General features: G+C 45.7%; 1 protein-coding gene across 2 annotated transcripts in view; it reads right to left on the reverse strand.

Annotated features, from left to right (window-relative positions):
* DLG5 (discs large MAGUK scaffold protein 5) overlaps nt 1–2,875 on the reverse strand; it is a 185,702-nt gene extending 182,827 nt beyond the window's left edge. The window contains exon 1 of one of the 2 annotated variants that reach the window (XM_038409298.2): nt 1,741–2,875. In XM_038409298.2, the coding sequence (XP_038265226.1) occupies nt 1,741–2,056 (316 nt within the window). In that variant the 5' untranslated portion in view covers nt 2,057–2,875. The remainder of the gene's footprint in view (nt 1–1,740) is intronic. The other variant, XM_038409301.2, reaches the window with a different exon arrangement.
* Between the last annotated feature and the right edge of the window lie 17,025 nt (nt 2,876–19,900).

Below are 19,900 nucleotides of genomic sequence, written 5' to 3' on the forward strand. Positions count from 1 at the left end.
AATACTTTCCAGGTGAAACAGGCAAGTTTAAAAGTCTGATTTTAAGACAGTTTGCTTCAATTTTCCTAAGAAAGTTATATGGTTTACATGAGCCAGGAAGCACCTCCCACGGATAGTTTCCTCACTGTAAACAGGTAACTCACCCTGGCAAAATCCACCTCTGATGTAAAAAAAGCTTTTCCTTATTGTCAAATGTTAACGACAGCCATTATAAAACAGCCTCAGCATATTACTCTAACAAAAGCATATTCTTTAAAGCAAATCTACAACACAGCCTTGAAATTTAGATAAACTGCAGTAGTGTTAATTTGGAGGAACAGCTGCATTCATAAGGCCTCAATAGTACCAACTTTATCTTTTTTTTCTTTTATTTTTTTGAAAAGAATCTCTGATATAGTCCTACTTGGGTTTTGTTGGTGGCTTTGATAAACTAGGAAGTTTACTCAAAATTCTCATCTCCACCTGGCTGAACAATAAAACTAGTTTTCTCTTTCCTCTCCCCCAACAAATACAAGTTACTATAATATAGACCCAAACTAATCTGTATTCAAATAGGATCACTAGTCAAAATATTTGCCACTCTCTTCAAACAGTAAATACAAAAAAATCTCCATGTTTTATTAGGCCAACACAGTTCAATCAATCTGCAACAGAAACAATTTCACAGCTGCAACTAGTCACAAACTTTAACTGTTTAACAACATTAACTTCAGTGGAGTTTACAAACAACAGACAGCGTACAAAACAACACTATGGAAACAGCTTAGTCTTCACTGATCCCAGGTTTCCAGAGACAAGAATAGTAATAATGAAAGCATGAACGAAATAATTATATAACAGCTTTGGGAAGGTAATGCAAGGTACTGTAAATGCTAACACTGTTACTTGGGAACAAGCAGCTGAAAGATGGGAAAAGAGGTTGGGAACAAAAAGACAGACCAAAATAAACCTTCAAACCTAAAGCCTGAAGAAAATATAAGCAATAAAAGACTAGGACCCAGATGCTCAAAAGGTATTTAGGCACTTAGCTCCCATTGATCCTAACTACCTTTAGTTATCCAGGCTTAGGTGTTTTCACCGTTTAATTAAGAGTGCTCTCTCCAAAAGTGCTCCTTGCAGACCTCCTTCTCCTCCCATTGATTAATCTTAGCAGTGTGGCCTTGTGGCCAAGAATTGGGCCGGGCTTCAGGAGACTTGGGTTTGATTTCCTGCTGTGCCACTGACTTGCTGGGCAAGTCGCTTTATCTCCCTGTCTATTTCCCCATCTGTAAAACGGGGATAAGAACTCCGAGGTCTCCGGATGAAGAGCACCACAGAATTATTACTATTGACTTAAAGGGGTGATAGAACTAGGCCAATACTGGGCATCTGCCTAAATCTCATCCTAAATGTTCTTCCTCCTGCCTTAAGAAAATCAGGATGGTGAAAGACAGAGCCTGGTTTCCACCCAAACCATTCGCCTATCCCCAGCCAAAAAAAATAAAGAAAGAAAAATGGTCATCCAGGTAGCAACCCCCCTCCCCTCCAGCCCTAAGAGGGCATCCAGAAAACACCCCCCCCCCCAAAAGGCACCCAGGCAACAAACCCCTTACCCGCTGGCCCCGAGAAGTACACCTGGGCACCGTCCGGCACACAACATAGGCGGGAAGCTCCGCTCCCTCGCCCTTCGGAAGTGCAGCGAGGCAGCAACCGCTCCCCGGGGCCGATGCCGGTGCCTCTCCCCCACCAGCGGACACTCACCGGCAGTTTCCCCGGGCGGCGCCCCCGCCACCCCGTTCAGGTAGAGGATCGAGAGCAGTTGAGGCTGCGTTTTCTCCAGGGCCACCCGCAGGTCTTGGAAATGATCCCGGTCCTTGGCCAGCAGCAGCTGGATGAGCAGGTCGGCCTTGCTGGCGACCCCCGTTCCCCCTCCGGCGGCTTCCTGCAGCTCGAGCAGGTCGCGGGGGCTCAAGGTGCCAGCAGCCTCCAGCAGCTCGATCACTTTGTCCACCTCGGTCATGGAGCGGGCCAGGCTCTGGCGGCACTGAGCGAGCAGCTCCTTGTGCTTGGGCTCCATGGCCGCTGCGGGCGAGGCAGGGCAGCCAGCCAGCCGCCAAACTTTGTCCTCCCCCCCCGCCCCGAGCTGCCCTCCCCCGCAGCGCAGCGGGCAAAGCCACCCGCGGCTCGGTGCGCCCGGGAAGATGCTGCTGCGGCGGCGGCGGCGGCGCCTCCCCCTTCCTGCCCCGGCGGGCACCCCCTGGGCAGCTCCGCGGCTCCCCCGCCTCTGACCGCTCCGCGGGTTGAGCGCCGGACGCAGGCTGCGGGCTCCTCACCCCCGGGACAGAGCCGGGCTCCCGCTCTTCTTCCCCCCCGCTACAGCTGACCCCCGCAGCGCCGCCCGGCCGCCCAACTTCCCCGCGGCCGCCTCCCTGCTCGCCGCTGGGGATAAAGGCGGCTGCTCCCCTTGCAGTGGCCACCCCCGAGTGTCCCGAGCCGCGGCTCGAACCGCTTCCCCTCCCCGTGACTACAGGCCGGGGGCCGCGGGGCGAGGAGGGGACTGCCGGGGGCCAGGCGGCTTCAGCGCCGAGCGCCTCCTCGCACCCGCAGCCATGTTGGTTGCGCGGGGCCGCTGGCCGCCCCACGGCAAGGCTGCAGCCATGCCTCTCCCCGCTCCCCCCAGCTCAGGCTCCTCGCCTCCCCCGCCGCCGCAGGAGAACGCGCCCCCGGGGCCCGGCCAGGCCAGCGGCGGCTGCTCCCTGCTGCGCTCCTCCCAGCCCGATGCTGGGCTCCCCGGCTAGGTTCCCCCCCCCCTCAGCTCCCCGCAGCCTCCTCCTCCGCCGCCATAGCCCGGCGGCAGCGGCTGCGCTCGCCTCCGCTCCGCGGCCTCCACCCGGCTGTCAATCAGGGGCTCCCCGCCAGGCCATGTACGGGCAGGGGAGGCGGGGCTCTGGCGGCAGCTTCTGCCTCTCCCCGGGGCGGGGCACCGAGCGCGGGGGAAAGGGCGGAGTCCTGCTGCTCACTCCTCTCCTTCCCCACCGCCAGGAGCCCAGATGCTGGGGAGCCTCGCTCCCCGCTGCTGAGAGAGTTCCCCAGCCTCGGGGACGGGAGACATTGAGCTTTCCCCCCCTTTTCCTCCTCTCTGGCTGGGGCATCGGTTCCTGAGGAAGGAGAACTAGACACCTCCCCTCTGGCTGGGAGACCAGCTCACCAGGGAGATTCAAACCTAAGTATTTTCCAGCGAATGCATCCGATGAAGTGAGCTGTAGCTCACGAAAGCTTGTGCTCAAATAAATGTGTTAGTCTCTAAGGTGCCACAAGTCCTCCTGTTCTTTTTGCGAATACAGACTAACACGGCTGCTACTGTGCAATCTATCACTAGGGAGAGAGGATCTGCTCCACAGACACACATGGCACCCCCCTCCCCCGCGCCCTGGGATCTCCTCTCATTGGGAGGAGAGGGGAAAAGCAGTCAGCTGAAGGGAGGGTGGGTTCTCTCTTTATCCCCTTGACCGGAGATGGGGTAGCAGGCATGGCTCACATAAGCAGGGAAGTATCAGGAAGTAGCCCTGTTAGTCTGTATCCACAAAAACAATAAGGAGTCCGGTGGAACCTTAAAGACTAACAGATTTATTTGGGCATAAGCTTTTGTGGGTAAAAGACCCACTTCTTCAGAAGCAGGGAATTCTGTTTCGCTGCCTGAGAGATTGGGGTGGGAGGGCCCTCATATTTTATTGTTTTTCCCCACACTGGAGCTAAATACAAACATGTAAATAATTTTTTTTTTTGTAATATGTATTAGTTAATATCATCTGGACAGATCCACATGGCCAGCTGGGATATTACAGTATGTCTTGGCCACTCAGAACTTCACAGTGACAGAGCAAACTGCTCCAACAGGCTAAGCTCCCCCTTACAATAAAGAAGAAACTCCATTAGCAGCTGACCAGCTCTTACTCTACATAGTAGAGGGGCACATGCCCACCCCTTCATTACAGTATAATTCTTGCTTTTTGTTTGGTCCTTCATTGAGAAGGAATCAGAAAGATTACATTTGGGAGGAGAAAAAAATCTTCCAATTCATTCCCTCCTGTTCCCCATTCCCACACCCCACAAAAAAAAAAAGGATGTAGAGAGAAGGTGGGGGGCAATACCAAAGTAAAAAAGATACAATGAAATAAACTGTCCATATACTTGAGATGAAAGAAAGGATTTGATTTGAAAAAGAAAAGGGAGTGTAGTCCTACATCCTGTAGTGAATACATTTCAAAAACGAATGACAGAGCAAAGCTGATTCAGGCACTCACAGGACAATGTATGAGATTGTGTGGATATGCCACTGCCATCTACTGGAAAGGCTATGTCACACCTGGTCATAGGCACAACTAACCCGATTTATTAGCCTATTTGGTGACACTGTTAATACTGAGAAGTGCAGGAACTGAATGTCTATTGTGAAAGAAATACTGTGATTACAGGATTTGTTGTTGCTCCAAGTCAGAATAAAACCAAAGATTGTTGAAGTTTCCTTGTAAGATAGCATACTCATCACCCATCACGCCCCCTTCTGTCAGCGTGCAATGGGCCCTTGCCTCTGGCACCTCCTGCAGGCCATCTCCCTCCACCTTGTCTTCTGTAGCCTGGCCCTTTGGCCAAGTGATATAAAGTTCCCAGGTAAGAAAAGTTACTTGGAAGTTTCGCTGGGACCTCTTCCACCCTCCTCGGGCTCTACTGCAGTGTTCTTACTGGCCCTCCCTCAGGGGCTCCCCCCAGGAGCCTTGTCTGCTCCTGCAGTTGGGCTTGCATTCTCCTTCCTCGGGCTGGTAGGGGAACCCAGGTCCACCAGCTGCTCTGAATTCTATCCCAGGGTCCCTGATTAAGCAGCTAGGTCTGCTTCTTCAGATGTGGTGCTGTTTGCCTAGGCCACTTCCTATCTCTAAGCCCACTTGTACTGCTTACGTGGAGCCTGTGCTTAACACGGCTTCCTTTTGGTTCTCAGGCCTCTGGCTTCCCCCTTCATCTCTGAACTAAGTAGTCTTCCACCCCTCTCAGGCTCCACGAAAGTGCTTTTATTAGCCCTACCTCAAGGCTTTCCCCACAGGACTCTGACCCCGGTCCCTGTGGGTTTTCCAACTGGCAAAAGAGTCCTTCCTTCTCTGCAATTTCTTTTCCTCTAGATTGAATTCTCCACTTTACTATGTAAGTAGTCCTTCCTGATTCCCAGCAGTTGGATTACTGTTCATCATTAAGTTGTCATATCACTAGGGCCAGTGATGAGCTGCCAAAATCTTAACAACCGGTTCCCTCCTTGCCCCACGAGGGGGTCATTGCCCACCCCCGCCCCCCTGGGACCGCTGCCCCATCAAACCCCCCGTGTTCCTTGACGCCCCCCCAGGACTCCTGCCCCATCCACCCTCCTCCCCTATCCCCTGACTGCCCCCAGAACTGGGCAGGAGGGTCTTGTGGCCCACCCAACCCCTAAGAGCCAGAGGGACCTGCCGGGGGGCGAGGTGGGGAGTCCCGGCAGTGCTTACCTGGGGCAGCTCCCAGGAAGCATCTGGCAGGTCCCTCTGGCTCCTAGGGGTGGGGGAGCATAGCTAGGGGAGGAGCAGGGGGAGCGGCTGCTCCCCCAATGATCACATCAAAAGTGGTGCCTTAGGCACCGACTCCATGGGTGCTCCGGGTCTGCAGCACCCATGGGGAAAATTTGGTGGGTGCAGAGCACCCATCAGCAGCTCCCCACGCCCGGCCCCAGCTTACCTCCGCTCTGCCTCCTCCCCGAATGCACCGCCCTGCTCTGCTTCTCCGCCCCCCCAGCTTTCCACGAATCAGCTGTTCGCACAGGAAGCCTGGGAGGGCTGAGAAGCAGGCGGCGGCTTCGTGCTCAGGCTGAGGGTGGGGGAGGCGAGCTGGGGCGGGGAGCGGTTCTCCTGCATACCCCCTGGGTTACCTGCTGCAGCACGGGTGGCTCTCCTCGCGCCCCCCTACCCCAGTTCACCTCTGGCTCCTTGGGCCTGAGCGCGAAGCCACCACTTGCTTCTCAGCCACCCCCCAGCTTCCCACGTAAACAGCTGATTCACGGGAAGCCAAGGGGGGGCGGCGGAGAAGCAGAGCAGGACGGCGCATTCAGGAGAGGAGGTGGAGCGGAGGTGAGCTGGGGCTGGGAGCTGCCGGTGGGTGCTCTCCACCCACCAAATTTTCTCCTTGGGTACTGCAGCCCCAGAGCACCCATGGAGTCGGCACCTAAGGCACCACTTTTGGCCAGTTGTTAAATTTAGAAGCCCTTTTAGAACTGGTTGTCCCTCATGAAACAACTGGTTCTAAAAGGGCTTCTAAATTTAACAACCGGTTCCAGCAAACTGGTGCGAACCAGCTCCAGCTCACCACTGACTAGGGCCCTACCAAATTCAGGGTTCACTTTGGTTAATTTCACGGTCACAGGATTTTAAAAATCGTAAATTTCATGATTTCAGCTATTTAAATCTGAAATTTCACAGTGTTGTAATCGTAGGGGTCTGGACCCAAAAAGGAGTTGTTGGGGGGGAGGTCACAAAGTTATTGTAGTGGTGGCTGCAGTACTGTTCCTTCAGAGCTGTGCAGCAACGGTGCAGAAATAAGGCTGTCATGATATGGTATTGTCACCCTTACTCCTGTGCTGCTGCTGGCGGGGCACAGCTGCCGCTCTCTAGCTACCCAGCTCTGAAGGCAACACCAAAGTAAGGGTGAAAATATCTCAAATCCCTAAAATAACCTTGCGACCCTCCCCCCTGCAATTCCCTTTTGGGTCAAGACCCCCAATTTGAGAAACACTGATCTCCCCCGTGAAATCTGTATAGTATAGGGTAAAAGCACACAGAAGACCAGATTTCATGATGGGGAACCAGATTTCACAGTCCATGACGCATTTTTCATGGCCGTGAATTTGGTAGGGCCCTACATATTGCCATCAGTTGGGGGCTAGCTGGTAAGCTGAGCCTGGCTTCTCTTAAAGGGCCAGGCTTCCTGTGACCTTCCTGCAAACCAAAATTTTCTATAAAAAGTTAATGTTTGGTCAATCTAAACATTTTGTTTTGGTAACATTGTTCAATTATTTTATTTTTATTTTATTTTATTAATTTTATATTATAGCTTATCATGTAAAATAATTACAACAAAAAGTTGTTTCAAACTGAAGCTCGAAAGGTCTTGTTCAGACCTCACCGATATATTTTTTTTCCAAAATGAAATTTCATTACATTTATGACATTCCTGGGGAGCATTTAGATGTAGGTGAATCTGTATTTTCAAATGGAAAAGCTTTCCATCACAAAATTTTCGACCAGCTCTAATTAATACCTTACATTTACATATTATCTTTCAACCCAATGTTGTTATCAATAACCTCCACATTGCAAGAAAAAAAAAAAAACCTGTGGCAGCAAGTCTCAGAGCCCAGGTCAACAGACTTGGAATCAGGCTACAGGGCTAAAAATAGAACTGTAAACATTTCTGTTTGGGCTCTGAAACCTAGAGAGGGAGGTGAGTCTCACAGCCCGAGCAGGAACACCTACACTGCTATTTTAAATCCTGTAATATGAGCCCAGTTGACCTGGACTCTGAGATTCACTGCTGGGAGAGGGGTTTGCACTGTAGATGTATCCATAGGGATCACTTCAGTCTTCCATAAAATGCTGCTTGCTGTCGGATGAAACAGCAGCTGTGTAACAGCAATAGTACACAGTACTTTAGCCCAAAAGGTGAAGAAATAACAACATCTCCAGTGGAAGTCCGGCAGAATATTATTAGGTTTCAGAGTAGCAGCTATGTTAGTCTGTATTCTCAAAAAGAAAAGGAGTACTTGTGGCACCTTAGAGACTAACAAATTTATTTGAGCATAAGCTTTCGTGAGCTACAGCTCACTCCATCGGATGCATTCAGTGGAAAATACAGTGGGGAGATTTATATACACAGAGAACATGAAACAATGGGTGTTACCATACACACTGTAAGGAGAGTGATCACTTAAGATGAGCTATTACCAGCAGGAGAGCGGGGGGGAGGGGGAAGAAAACCTTTTGTAGTGATAATCAAGGTGGGCCATTTCCAGCAGTTGACAAGAATGTCTGAGGAACAGTGGGGGGCGGGGGGGGAGAATAAACATGGGGAAATAATTTTACTTTGTGTAATGACCCATCCACTCCCAGTCTCTATTCAAGCCTAAGTTAATTGTATCCAGTTTGCAAATTAATTTCAATTCAGCAGTCTCTCATTGGAGTCTGTTTTTGAAGTTTTTTTGTTGAAGAATTGCCACTTTTAGGTCTGTAATCGAGTGACCAGAGAGATTGAAGTGTTCTCTGACTGGTTTTTGAATGTTATAGTTCTTGACGTCTGATTTGTGTCCATTTATTCTTTTACATAGAGACTTCAGTTTGACCAATGTACATGGCAGAGGGACATTGCTGATACATGATGGCATATATCACATTGGTAGATGCGCAAGTGAACGAGCCTCTGATAGTGTGGTTGATGTGATTAGGCCCTATGATGGTGTCCCCTGAATAGATATGTGGACAGAGTTGGCAACGGGCTTTGTTGCAAGGATAGGTTCCTGGGTTAGTGGTTCTGTTGTGTGGTGTGTGGTTGCTGGTGAGTATTTGCTTCAGGTTGGGGGGCTGTCTGTAAGCAAGGACTGGCCTGTCTCCCAAGATCTGTGAGAGTGATGGGTCATCCTTCAGGATAGGTTGTAGATCCTTGATGATGCACTGGAGGGGTTTTAGTTGGGGGCTGAAGGTGATAGCTAGTGGCGTTCTGTTATTTTCTTTGTTGGGCCTGTCCTGTAGTAGGTGACTTCTGGTACTCTTCTGGCTCTGTCAATCTGTTTCTTCACTTCAGCAGGTGGGTATTATAGTTGTAAGAATGCTTGATAGAGATCTTGTAAGTGTTTGTCTCTGTTTGAGGGGTTGGAGCAAATGCGGTTGTATCGTAGAGCTTGGCTGTAGACAGTGGATCCTCTGGTGTGATCTGGGTGAAAGCTGGAGGCACGTAGGTAGGAATAGTGGTCAGTAGGTTTCCGATATAGAGTGGTTTTATGTGACCATCGCTTATTAGCACCATAGTGTCCAGGAAGTGGATCTCTTGTGTGGTCTGGTCCAGGCTGAGGTTGATGGTGGGATGGAAATTTTTGAAATCATGGTGGAATTCCTCAAGGGCTTCTTTTCCATGGGTCCAGATGATGAAGATATCATCAATGTAGTGCAAGTAGAGTAGGGGCATTAGGGGACGAGAGCTGAGGAAGCGTTCTAAGTCAGCCATAAAAATGTTGGCATACTGTGGGGCCATGCGGGTACCCATAGCAATGCCGCTGATTTGAAGGTATGCATTGTCCCCAAATGTGAAATATTTCAGAGTAGCAGCCGTGTTAGTCTGTATTCGCAAAAAGAAAAGGAGTACTTGTGGCACCTTAGAGACTAACACATTTATTTGAGCATAAGCTTTCGTGAGCTACAGCTCACTTCTGAGGACAAAGACACAAAGTTCATCCACCAGGTTTGCCATGACATTACCACACAACACACAACATAACCACTAACCGAGGAACCTATCTTTGCAACAAAGCCCGTTGCCAAGTGTGTCCACATATCTATTCGGGGACACCATCATAGGGCCTAATCACATCAGCCACACTATCAGAGGCTCATTCACCTGCACATCTACCAATGTGATATATGCCATCATGTGCCAGCAATGCCCCTCTCTGCCACGTACATTGGTCAAACTGGACAGTCTCTACATAAAAGAATAAATGGACACAAATCAGACTTCAAGAATTATAACATTCAAAAACCAGTTGGGGAACACTTCAATCTCTCTGGTCACACGATTACAGACCTAAAAGTGGCAATTCTTCAACAAAAAAACTTCAAAAACAGACTCCAACGAGAGACTGCTGAATTGGAATTAATTTGCAAACTGGATACAATTAACTTAGGCTTGAATAGAGACTGGGAGTGGATGGGTCATTACACAAAGTAAAATTATTTCCCCATGTTTATTCCCCCCCTCGCCACCACTATTCCTCAAGCGTTCTTGTCAACTGCTGGAAATGGTCCACCTTGATTATCACACAAAAGGGTTATCATTACCCCGTCCCCCCGCTCTCCTGCTGGTAATAGCTCATCTTAAGTGATCACTCTCCTTACAGTGTGTATGGTAACACCCATTGTTTCAAGTTCTCTGTGGGTGTGTATAAATCTCTCCATTGTATTTTCCACCGAATGCATCCGATGAAGTGAGCTGTAGCTCACGAAAGCTTATGCTCAAATAAATTTGTTAGTCTCTAAGGTGCCACAAGTGCTCCTTTTCTTTTTGAGATTATTAGTTATTTAGGATTAGATTCTGACACCATCACTTGAACTAGTAGTACCTTACTTTGCAAAAGCAGCAAAGAGTCCTGTGGCACATAAAAGACTAACAGACGTATTTGAGCATAAGCTTCCGTGGGTAATACCCACTGCATCTGATGAAGTGGGTATTCACCCACGAAAACTTATGCTCCAATACGTCTGTTAGTCTATAAGGTGCCACAGGACTCTTTGCCGCTTTTACAGATCCAGACTAACACGGCTACCTCTCTGATACTTACTTTGCAAAAAGCTGAAACATGTCATGGGATCTCTAATGACCGTAAGTGGTCATGACCTGAGATTTATATTTTATCTGAAAGACAGCACCTTCCCCAGTGTAGTGCCCCTGACAGCATGCTATGACATTTTATGTAGTTTAGCAAATGGAAGTATTGTCTAATTATATAAAAACGGTATGACTTGTATTGCCCTTTGCTATACTTGAATTTGGGCAGATAGAAATGGATACAGAGATTGTGACATTTGTCTTGACTTAAAAGTGACAATGTAATCTTGCAGTATTTAAAAGGACATCCATGTGCTTTTAAATAGTTTCCATTCATGTTTGCGCCATTGTTTGTAATCTACATTTAGGAGTTTGAAAATAAAATGTTTTTCCTTTTCTGATTTAGTTTTCATTCTTAGCAAACATTTCTATGCTTAGCACATAGAAATGCACATGGTTGATTTTGTTTACTTCCTTGTTTATACTTCAGCATCTTGAATCATCCCTGATAATGGTGTTAATCCCCAAATAAAAAAATCTTTGTTTGCTAACAATTAAGGTTGTGAAGTGCTACTCCAAACATTACACATATTATTTAAAAGAAAACAAAATTAAAAGCTATGGGAAGTTGCCCAATAAGGTTAAACATGCAATTCTGACCCCAAACCTAATAACTGCATTCATTAACACACAAACTGCAAATTTCTATTGGTATAAAAACAAAAACAACATGGAGTCCGGTGGTACCTTAAAGAATAACAGATTTATTTGGGCATAAGCTTCAGAGGAAGTGGGTTTTTACCCACGAAAGCTTATGCCCAAATAAATGTGTTACTCTTTAAGATGCCACCGGACTCCTTGTTGTTTTTGTAGATACAGACTAACACAGCTACCCCCTGCTATAAAAGCAAAATAACCTTAACTCTGTCCCTGTAATGATGCCAGCCTACAAAATATATCCTTCCTTAATCCTTTCATACCTAGGGCCTGACCTTAAAAACAATTCATAATACAATTTAAGTTAGCAAGGTGAGGCACCCATATTGTAAGGTCAGTTACATTTTGATGACAGATTTCTTTTAAAGAGCTGTAAGGCTATAGTTGTGGTCAAATGGCATTTTAAAAAAGTTTTACCACTCCCATGCTTCTATCTCCCTTTCATTAGGAACAGTAGATGAAGCTAAGACATTATCTGTGATGGTTTCGTCTTAAATTTGTTACTCAAATTCTCTAAGTGATATTCATACAGTAAAAAGTTTCTTGATCCATTTGTATAAAAGTTGGACTTTGACCATGGCTAACATGTCTGCTATTACGAGCACACTGTAGAATCTCTCTCTATATATAAATCTCCCCATTGTATTTTCCACAGAATGCATCCGATGAAGTGAGCTGTAGCTCACGAAAGCTTATGCTCTAATAAATTTGTTAGTCTCTAAGGTGCCACAAGTTCTCCTTTTCTTTTTGTAGAATCTCTAATTACCAAAGGAGGTCATGATCTCAGATTTATATCTAATCTAAATCACACATCTTATCTCTCTCATCTCCATGGTGCCATTCAGATAAACTGGTCTCAGTAATGATATGGAAAGAAGACTGCCACTAGGCAGTCCATACTAGGTATGCTTATTGTAGGTCCTGACGTAATATTGTATTATTACTTTCTGATGACAGAGTAGTAGATGAACCACAGAAACTAATAGCCTGATTTTCAGAAGTGCTGGTCACCCACAAATCCAGTTGAAATCAATATGAACTAGAGACGCTCAACAAGTTTGACCACAGCTAATGTTTAGAATCTGGAAAAAACAATCACATTATGATGTTGCATTTGGGGCTTAAATTATTTTGACAGTCTCAAAAAATAAATAGATGTAAAGTCACAGTCATCAGTTGTTCTCACTGGAGAGTATTCTGATGTTAATATTACAAAACAACAATACAAATTAGGGTGAGGATCAGATTCAAATCAAAAAGAAAACTGTTGAGTTCCTGCTAAAAATTTGGGCTGGCTCATCCAGCTGAACCCCTTTTCAAGAGAGAGTATTGTGAGCTGAAAGTTGGCCTAGATATAACTTTGAAAATCACACCTTTTGTAAATGTCAATCAGACCTTTAACATTATTCTATCTATGATGATTAATTTCCTGATGTTTTTCTTTTTGCAATTTATAGAATCTGCCATACTTAGGGTTACTGGAAGACCAAATTTGCCAGGATTGTTTCACCTTAGAAGGGGAATGCCAGTTTCTTGGCCCACCAATCTGGCTGGCACTTAATCTGCAAGGAGGCTACATGCCTTTGGGATTTGCCATGATGATGATGATGCTGTTGTTGAAGATGGAGAGTTCCCAGCCCATTGGATTGAATCTGGTATTCTGTCCACATTTAAGTGAACTCCATGGTGTCTTGTCATTCCAAGGATCACCCACTTGTCTCTTCAATTAGTGCTTGTGCGCATGCCTTACATAATGGCCATCTATAAAACCAGGGAGAGGAGGTTGGCTGATGGAGACTTCTGTGACTGTGGGGCCTATTTCCGATCCTCCATCCGTTCACGCATCCGGGCAGAGTTCCTCTGGGCAGCATCCACTGACTTCCGTGATGCCTTTGAGGAGCAATGGGCACTGTCTGGGGTTCTCTGTTCAGCGTCCCCATCAGGTTCCCTTCGTTTGACCCTTTGACCACACTCCTGTTCCTGTTATTTTATTAGTTGTCCCCCGGAATCATTTGGTTTCCAGGTCCTGTGGATCCTCCCCTTAGGCTGGAAGGGGTTGGGCAGGGGGATCCTTTAGCAGTGGGCGGGCGGAGGATCCCAATAGGATAAGCCTCCAGGCTGCTCATTTACATTGATTACCAGTCACCACTAACTGCATGGAAATCACATCTACTCCTGGCTACAGCAGAAAGGCATAAGCACTGCAGTTAAACCTAGGGTGAAATCCTGGAGCTATTGAAATCAATGGGAGTTTTGCCATTGACTTCTATGAGGCCAAGATTTCAGGAACAGTTTCTTCAACTTTGTGATGTGGCAAGGGGAGTGAGAAGGGGATGGGTGTGAGATCTGGAATAGGAAGAGAGAATGATGGGAAAGGCTTGTTCTGCAGTCCTGGAATGTCCAGCAGTGGCAAGAGAATTTCAGGATGGGGAAGATAACCTTTTCGGAGATTGTGCTGAACTGACCCTTGAGCCACAGTGGCAGAGTACCAACATGTGGTGTCCCATATCCATGGACAAGTGGGTTGCAGTTGCCATCTGGAAGCTAGCCACCCCTGAATGCTGCCATCTGTAGCAAATCAACTTGACATGGGGCAATTGACTATTGAGACTATTGTCATGCAGATGTGTGCTACCATGGAAAAGGTACTGTTGCACTAGGTAATAAAGCTCGATAATACTCAGGATATTACTGATGGCTTTGCACACATGGGGTTGTCAAACTATATTGGGGCAACTGATAAGACCATGTGCCTCTTATTTGCTTCCCGCATCAGGGCTCAGAATTCATAAACAGAAAGGGTTATTTCTCTACAGTGCTCCAATGCTTTGTCAACCACTGTAGCAGACTTACAGACACAAATGCTGGATGGTCTGGAAGGGTCCATGATGCTGGGATCTTTTGGAATTCAGCTCTATTTAATTAGCAGAGAAAGGACTGTTTGCCCCTGGGAAACCAGGGACATTAATAGTGTGGAGATTGCTCCAGAGCTGGAGTATGGGAGGAGAATGACTTCTAGGAGCAGGGGTTACCACAGGGAGGAGTTGCTGTTGTTTGCAGTAGTCTATATTGCCCAGGGACTGCATAACATTGCCGGGGGCTGGTTTGCAGTACGGCATTGCCTGCTGCCCTAATAGCACCATGTGTTGCAACAAGGCATTTTGGCTTTGTACTGGCTCCAGGAGTTGCCTCTGCATTTCCCTGTCTTTTTTCCAAACTGTCTTTGGCCATGGCAATGCTTTCCCAGGCAATGGCCATGCTGTTCTTTGCCATTGCAAGCACCTCCATGGAAAATTCCTTCTCAAATTCCCTCTGTCAGATATTGCCTCCACTTCTCTATATTTTGGGTTTTGGGTTTTTTTGGTTTTTTTTTGAGGGGGCAGGCTGGACTTTAATAATTTCCATGAACATTTTGTCCAAGTTTTCCATTTTCTACCCCGTAGGATAGTCAGCCACTCCGCCATTGAAGGGCCCTGTCCTTGAGGTTCTGGCCAGTGCAGATGTCGTAGCTGTAGGGGGGTATTAAAAAAATTACAAGCAAATATTGTTTATGTTCTAGGAAGGCTGTGATAGCATTTTTGTACATGCATTTCTGCCTTTACCTTCCTGAGATTCTTCCCAGTCTTGGGGGATTCTCGCAGATGGTAAGTGGTGTATACACTGGGGTTTTTGTCTGTGCAGTCTATGTTGTGTGGCTTTTCCATCATACCTTGGAAGCCAGGGGAGATGGTGTTGGGAATTATGTTCCTGATCTGGCTTTGCAGTCTTACTGTGCCTTGGAGGTGCTCATATGGTGTCAGACGGGTTTGGGGTGTGGGGTAAATTTGAGGACAAAGTGGATAGTAATCCCCTCTGCATCTGTGTTAGGCTGTTCTGTTATACTGAGGCTGGTGACTAGGAGGCAAAGAATGGCCTTATTCAACAAGGCAAAGCATGGACCAGCAAGATACACTGTCAAGTAATCCCTCAAGATAATCCTTCCATACGTTCAGCAGGAGTAGAAAGGAGTTAATAGCTACACCGGTGGCAAAAGCCACGCAGCTTGTCCTCATAACCTCCAAACAAAACTGAGCCACTTCTCAACCTTGTATTTTGCTTTATTTCCCCCTCAGCCATGTTGAAAGTGCAGAGAGAAATAGATAAGGGTCTGCAATGATAGCCTGGAGCATTCCCTGTTACCAGTTTTTAAGCGTGCATACTACAGGGAAGCTGTATTCTTTTACAGTCATGCAATTTCCATGTCTCCATGTGTGCAGTGAGAATACCAAACACACTGCTTTTCCCATAACCATTGTCTCGTTAAACTTTTGTACAAAAGAATGTTTTCCTTATTCAAATCTACTGGGGGATGGGGAGGGTAGAGGCCGTGGCTACACCATGTTGCCAACCACCATTCTGAGGTGGTGAACCAGGATTTGGAGTGGGGTCAGGGTGGTGGTGTTTAATGGGCAGGAACAGTGAGGGAAGGGGAAAGGGAAGCACGCAGGCACATGGGCCTGTGCCTGAAAGCAGTTGGCAGCAAGGAGTTTAGTCCATGATTGCCCTGCCGGAGCAGCCACCATTTTGGAAAGGTGTGCGGGGAAGAGAGGGGGCACAAATAGACAGCATGGATCAATGGGAGGAGGAAGGCAGGGACCATGGACTCTGAAAGGTGTCTAGTTCACATCCACCTACAATGTCTGCATTGGGGCAACTGGAACAGAAGGCAGTACAGCATAGGAACAACAAATTAAAACAAACAGCATACTATTAAGCAAATAATAAAATTTACATGTGCAGGGCTGGTTGCTACAGGGCAGGAATTGGGCTTGCTTTCTATCTGGCCAGCATAAGAGTGCTCAGTCCCAAAGAGATCCAAGCTTTCCAGGGATATTTCTTTAGTGGCCTCCTTGTGTTCATCCCCTAATTAGTTTTACAGGTCATCATTTGGGTGTGAGGAATTGGAGGGGAGGGGGGAAGAAAGGCTCCAAGCCCATCTCCACATACCTGACTCAATCTCCTAGCCCAACCAGTCCCAATCTCTTCTGCCACCAACTCCCAATCCTTCTCTCCCCCTGCCAGTTCCAGTCTCCCCCGTCTTGGCTCTTGTCCCCTCTGCTTCCTCCTCCATGCTGCCTGGACCCAGCAGGGGATCATTAAGAGCACAGGAAAGACAGGCTCATTGCTCTCAGTTCTGGTGCCCAGTCTGACCTGGACCCAGCACAACCTGGAGTAGTAAATGCAGGGAAAATCCTGCTAAGCCCCAGGCTGGAACAGGCCCAATGTGAATGGACACTCTGTGGAATTAAACTGCAAAGCTCTAGCAAATCCCAACTGAGCATGTGCAAACTACAATGTGGTTGTATTTTCACAGGGACAACAGAGGCATGTCCCTGACAGAAAGGCCATTCCACATCTGCCAAATTCAGGTCCCTGATTCAAAGCATTGGGGCACTAGAGCTTCTCAAAGAAAAGATCACGAGAATTCTTTTAACATGGACAAAACAACATTTTCCTTAGACTCATTCTTGGAAACAGCTGGATCATTTTGGCTGAAATCCCCCTGTCCTCCTCCCCCTGACCAAAAAAGGAGAGAGCTGATGCAGATACCCAGTATGTAAAATTTCAGCCCAAATGGTTAGAATTTGACAGTCATAAGCATCTGAAAACAAGATCTTATAATAGGAAGTGTCAGGCTCCCTTAATAAAAAGGGGATAATAATCATGGTTTTCTTGTCTCCCTAACAACCTGGAGCAATTTGTGGTGCTCTGGAACAATGATTTTCTTGGGTTGGCTTTTTTCATGTTTTCCTTTTTCAGAAAGAAAAATAAAAGGGTTACACTAATGTTTCTATCTAGGTATTTATGAAGCTCCTCAAACTGTGGTCGCTGGATGTGAAATAAAGGGTTAAGGGATCACAATTAAAAAGAAATTGTGAAGGGCTTTGGGAAAGATTTTCAAAGACATCATTTACAGTTTGAAAATTATTGCAAAGACCCCTAATTACCATTTGTGCCTTTGAAAATACAAAGGGGGGGATTTAACACAGATATTATTGTAGCCTGATTATTAGTTATGCGATTATTTATTGGAGTACAACATGCATTTGTCACAGATGACATGTTCTTTTACAGGCTGCTACTTAGAGTAAATTGAGAAGACGGAGTTTGGTGAAGCACGCACAGAAACTTTATGATCTTTAGTTAATATAGACAAATATGTTTATTCTATTATTTCAATTATAATATACGTAAGTATAAGATCAGTACAGTAAAGTGTTTTCCTGCATTGTGCATATACACAACCTTGCATTGTGCATACGTACAACTTTCTGGAGACCACTGGAAACAAAGATGAAAGGAAAAGTAATTGGAGCCTATCAGAAGCAAGGTCCTGATTCAGTTTAAACCATCTCAGGGACTCAACAAACCTCATCTTTTACATCTCCGGCTTTATGTAACAAGTTAGCTACGCAACCATATTTAATCATCTTCCGTGACCGTAACAGATTATACCTGCCCATCATCCATAAGTGACATTCTGGGGTCCACAGCCACGCCTCTAATAATTAATATCAGTTATTTCTTAATAATTTCAGTAACCAGATTCCTAAAGCCCACTCCAAAAAAAACCACACCCTTTTTTTTTGGAAGAATTCTGCGGTGTACTGTACTGTTTGTAGTTGTTTGTCCAAATGAGAGTGCAGAATTTATGATCTGCAGTTATTTTCTTGGGTCTGCAAGAATTCAACCTTTTAGCACGACCACTCCCACAAGTCCTCATACTGATAAAACAGCCTATTTGCTGTTACAACTTTATAACTTTCATTAATATTTCTATATGCATGTTTAGCAAATAAATTAAATTATATTTTACCCAAAATTATAAATGCTCTGTGATCAGGTTGGAGGGTCAATGGTCAACATTATTGTAAAGTAATTTTTAAGCTCTTGTCCTGCAAAATGCTCTGGGATGATGCATTAAACACCCTATTAAAAATTGGAAGTTTGCAGGATAGAAGTGTCAGGCTCTGATCTTGCAGAATCTTAGGTACATCACGTATGTGCTTAACTATATGCACTATCAGCAGTCCCTTGACTTCAGTGAGACTAATAACAGTTTGCAAAGTTAAGTATATACATAAAGCTTTGCAGAAATTTGAATCTGATGACTCAAGGCCCAATCTTGCTCCTACTGAAATTACTGGGAGCAAAATCAGTCCTCAAGGTAATTGCCGATATGCAAACTTTTTGCTCTGCAACCACTATTGTTCCTGTGTGCACCTGCTCAGCAGAAAATGTTTTGAAATAAGATTCTGTCTCCCATGTTTAACAGATTCTGCTTAAATGCTAGAGATCAAAGGGAAGATTTAAATCTACAAGGCAGATGAAAATGTATAGCCTCACAGTCTATTGATAAAAAAAAATATAGCTGATGTGCAAACCAAGTCCCTTGGCAGTATGTTTTCCTCTCAGTAATTTATATGTTCAAGTCAATATACCAGCATAATTAATTATGATGCTGAAAGATATCCATATATCTAGGGAAAAACAGTACCCAATGCATGTATGGAACACCCACAGTTCACATTCAGAACAGGACATACTGTTCCTTTGAGGCTAGATCTTAAGAAGGTTCAAAACTTGGGCAGGAAGTAAAAATAAAAGCATTTGAACTTCCTTTTTTAATTGCATTAACATCCTAGTATATATTTATTGCCAAAACACAAGGTAATTAAGTCTATATTATAAACTAGTGACTAAGGACACAGCCTACTTGAATTTTTTTATATACGTTGACTTTTTTTTTTTAAACAGGGAACCCTTTAAACAGTATGCCCTGACATTTAAAAAAAAATTCCTTAAAAAAAAAATTATATTTGTTGACCTGCTGTGCTTCGCAGACCCAGAGACTAACTATGGTCCTTCAAGGATATCCTTTTCCTTTGTCAGCCACAGAGTTCCTCCTTTAAGCATTCAGTACTGTCCCCTTCCTGAGAGCAAGGACCCTCACTCCACCCAACCTTGTTACCAGGCTCTTTTGAATGAAGCTGGACCTTTCACTTTAGCATCTTCAGGAGATCACATTCTATGGTGGGCTTGGTTTCTTCCCCACTTGAAATGCAGCTTTCGAAACTCAAAGGGGGTGTTGCTTGAAGTTTGTTATGGGAATGTTTCCAGGCTGACAGGTCTGCTCTGGAGTTGAGCCCAGAGAGGCCATTTATACCAACCATTTGCTCTTACTTCTTTTAGTACTGATGGGAAATAGAAGCAAATGGCTGCCAAACATCTCATGGTGACTACTGGAATAGATACAATAACCAAAGGAGAGTAGTACAAGGCCATGAACGTACTGATAATTTAGGTGAAAGACAGACAAACAGGCACTTGAAAAAGGCAAGTATTTTAGTGGTTAAGATTCCTACCGTAAGCCACTAAATAGGTTTCCCAGAACCCTTACCAAATGGATTATTTTACTTTATGAAAAGGCTCTTTTTTTGGTTTTCATAGCAATATGTGTACTCAAGTTAGATTTAAGTCTAAGGAGTGCTGAAGACACAGATAGTTTATTATTTTTTCCTCAACTCCTTTTCACATTTGAAGTATCGCTCCTGCAAAG

This window comes from Dermochelys coriacea, chromosome 7 (assembly GCF_009764565.3).
Source record: "Dermochelys coriacea isolate rDerCor1 chromosome 7, rDerCor1.pri.v4, whole genome shotgun sequence".
Classification (NCBI taxonomy): Eukaryota; Metazoa; Chordata; order Testudines; family Dermochelyidae; genus Dermochelys; species Dermochelys coriacea.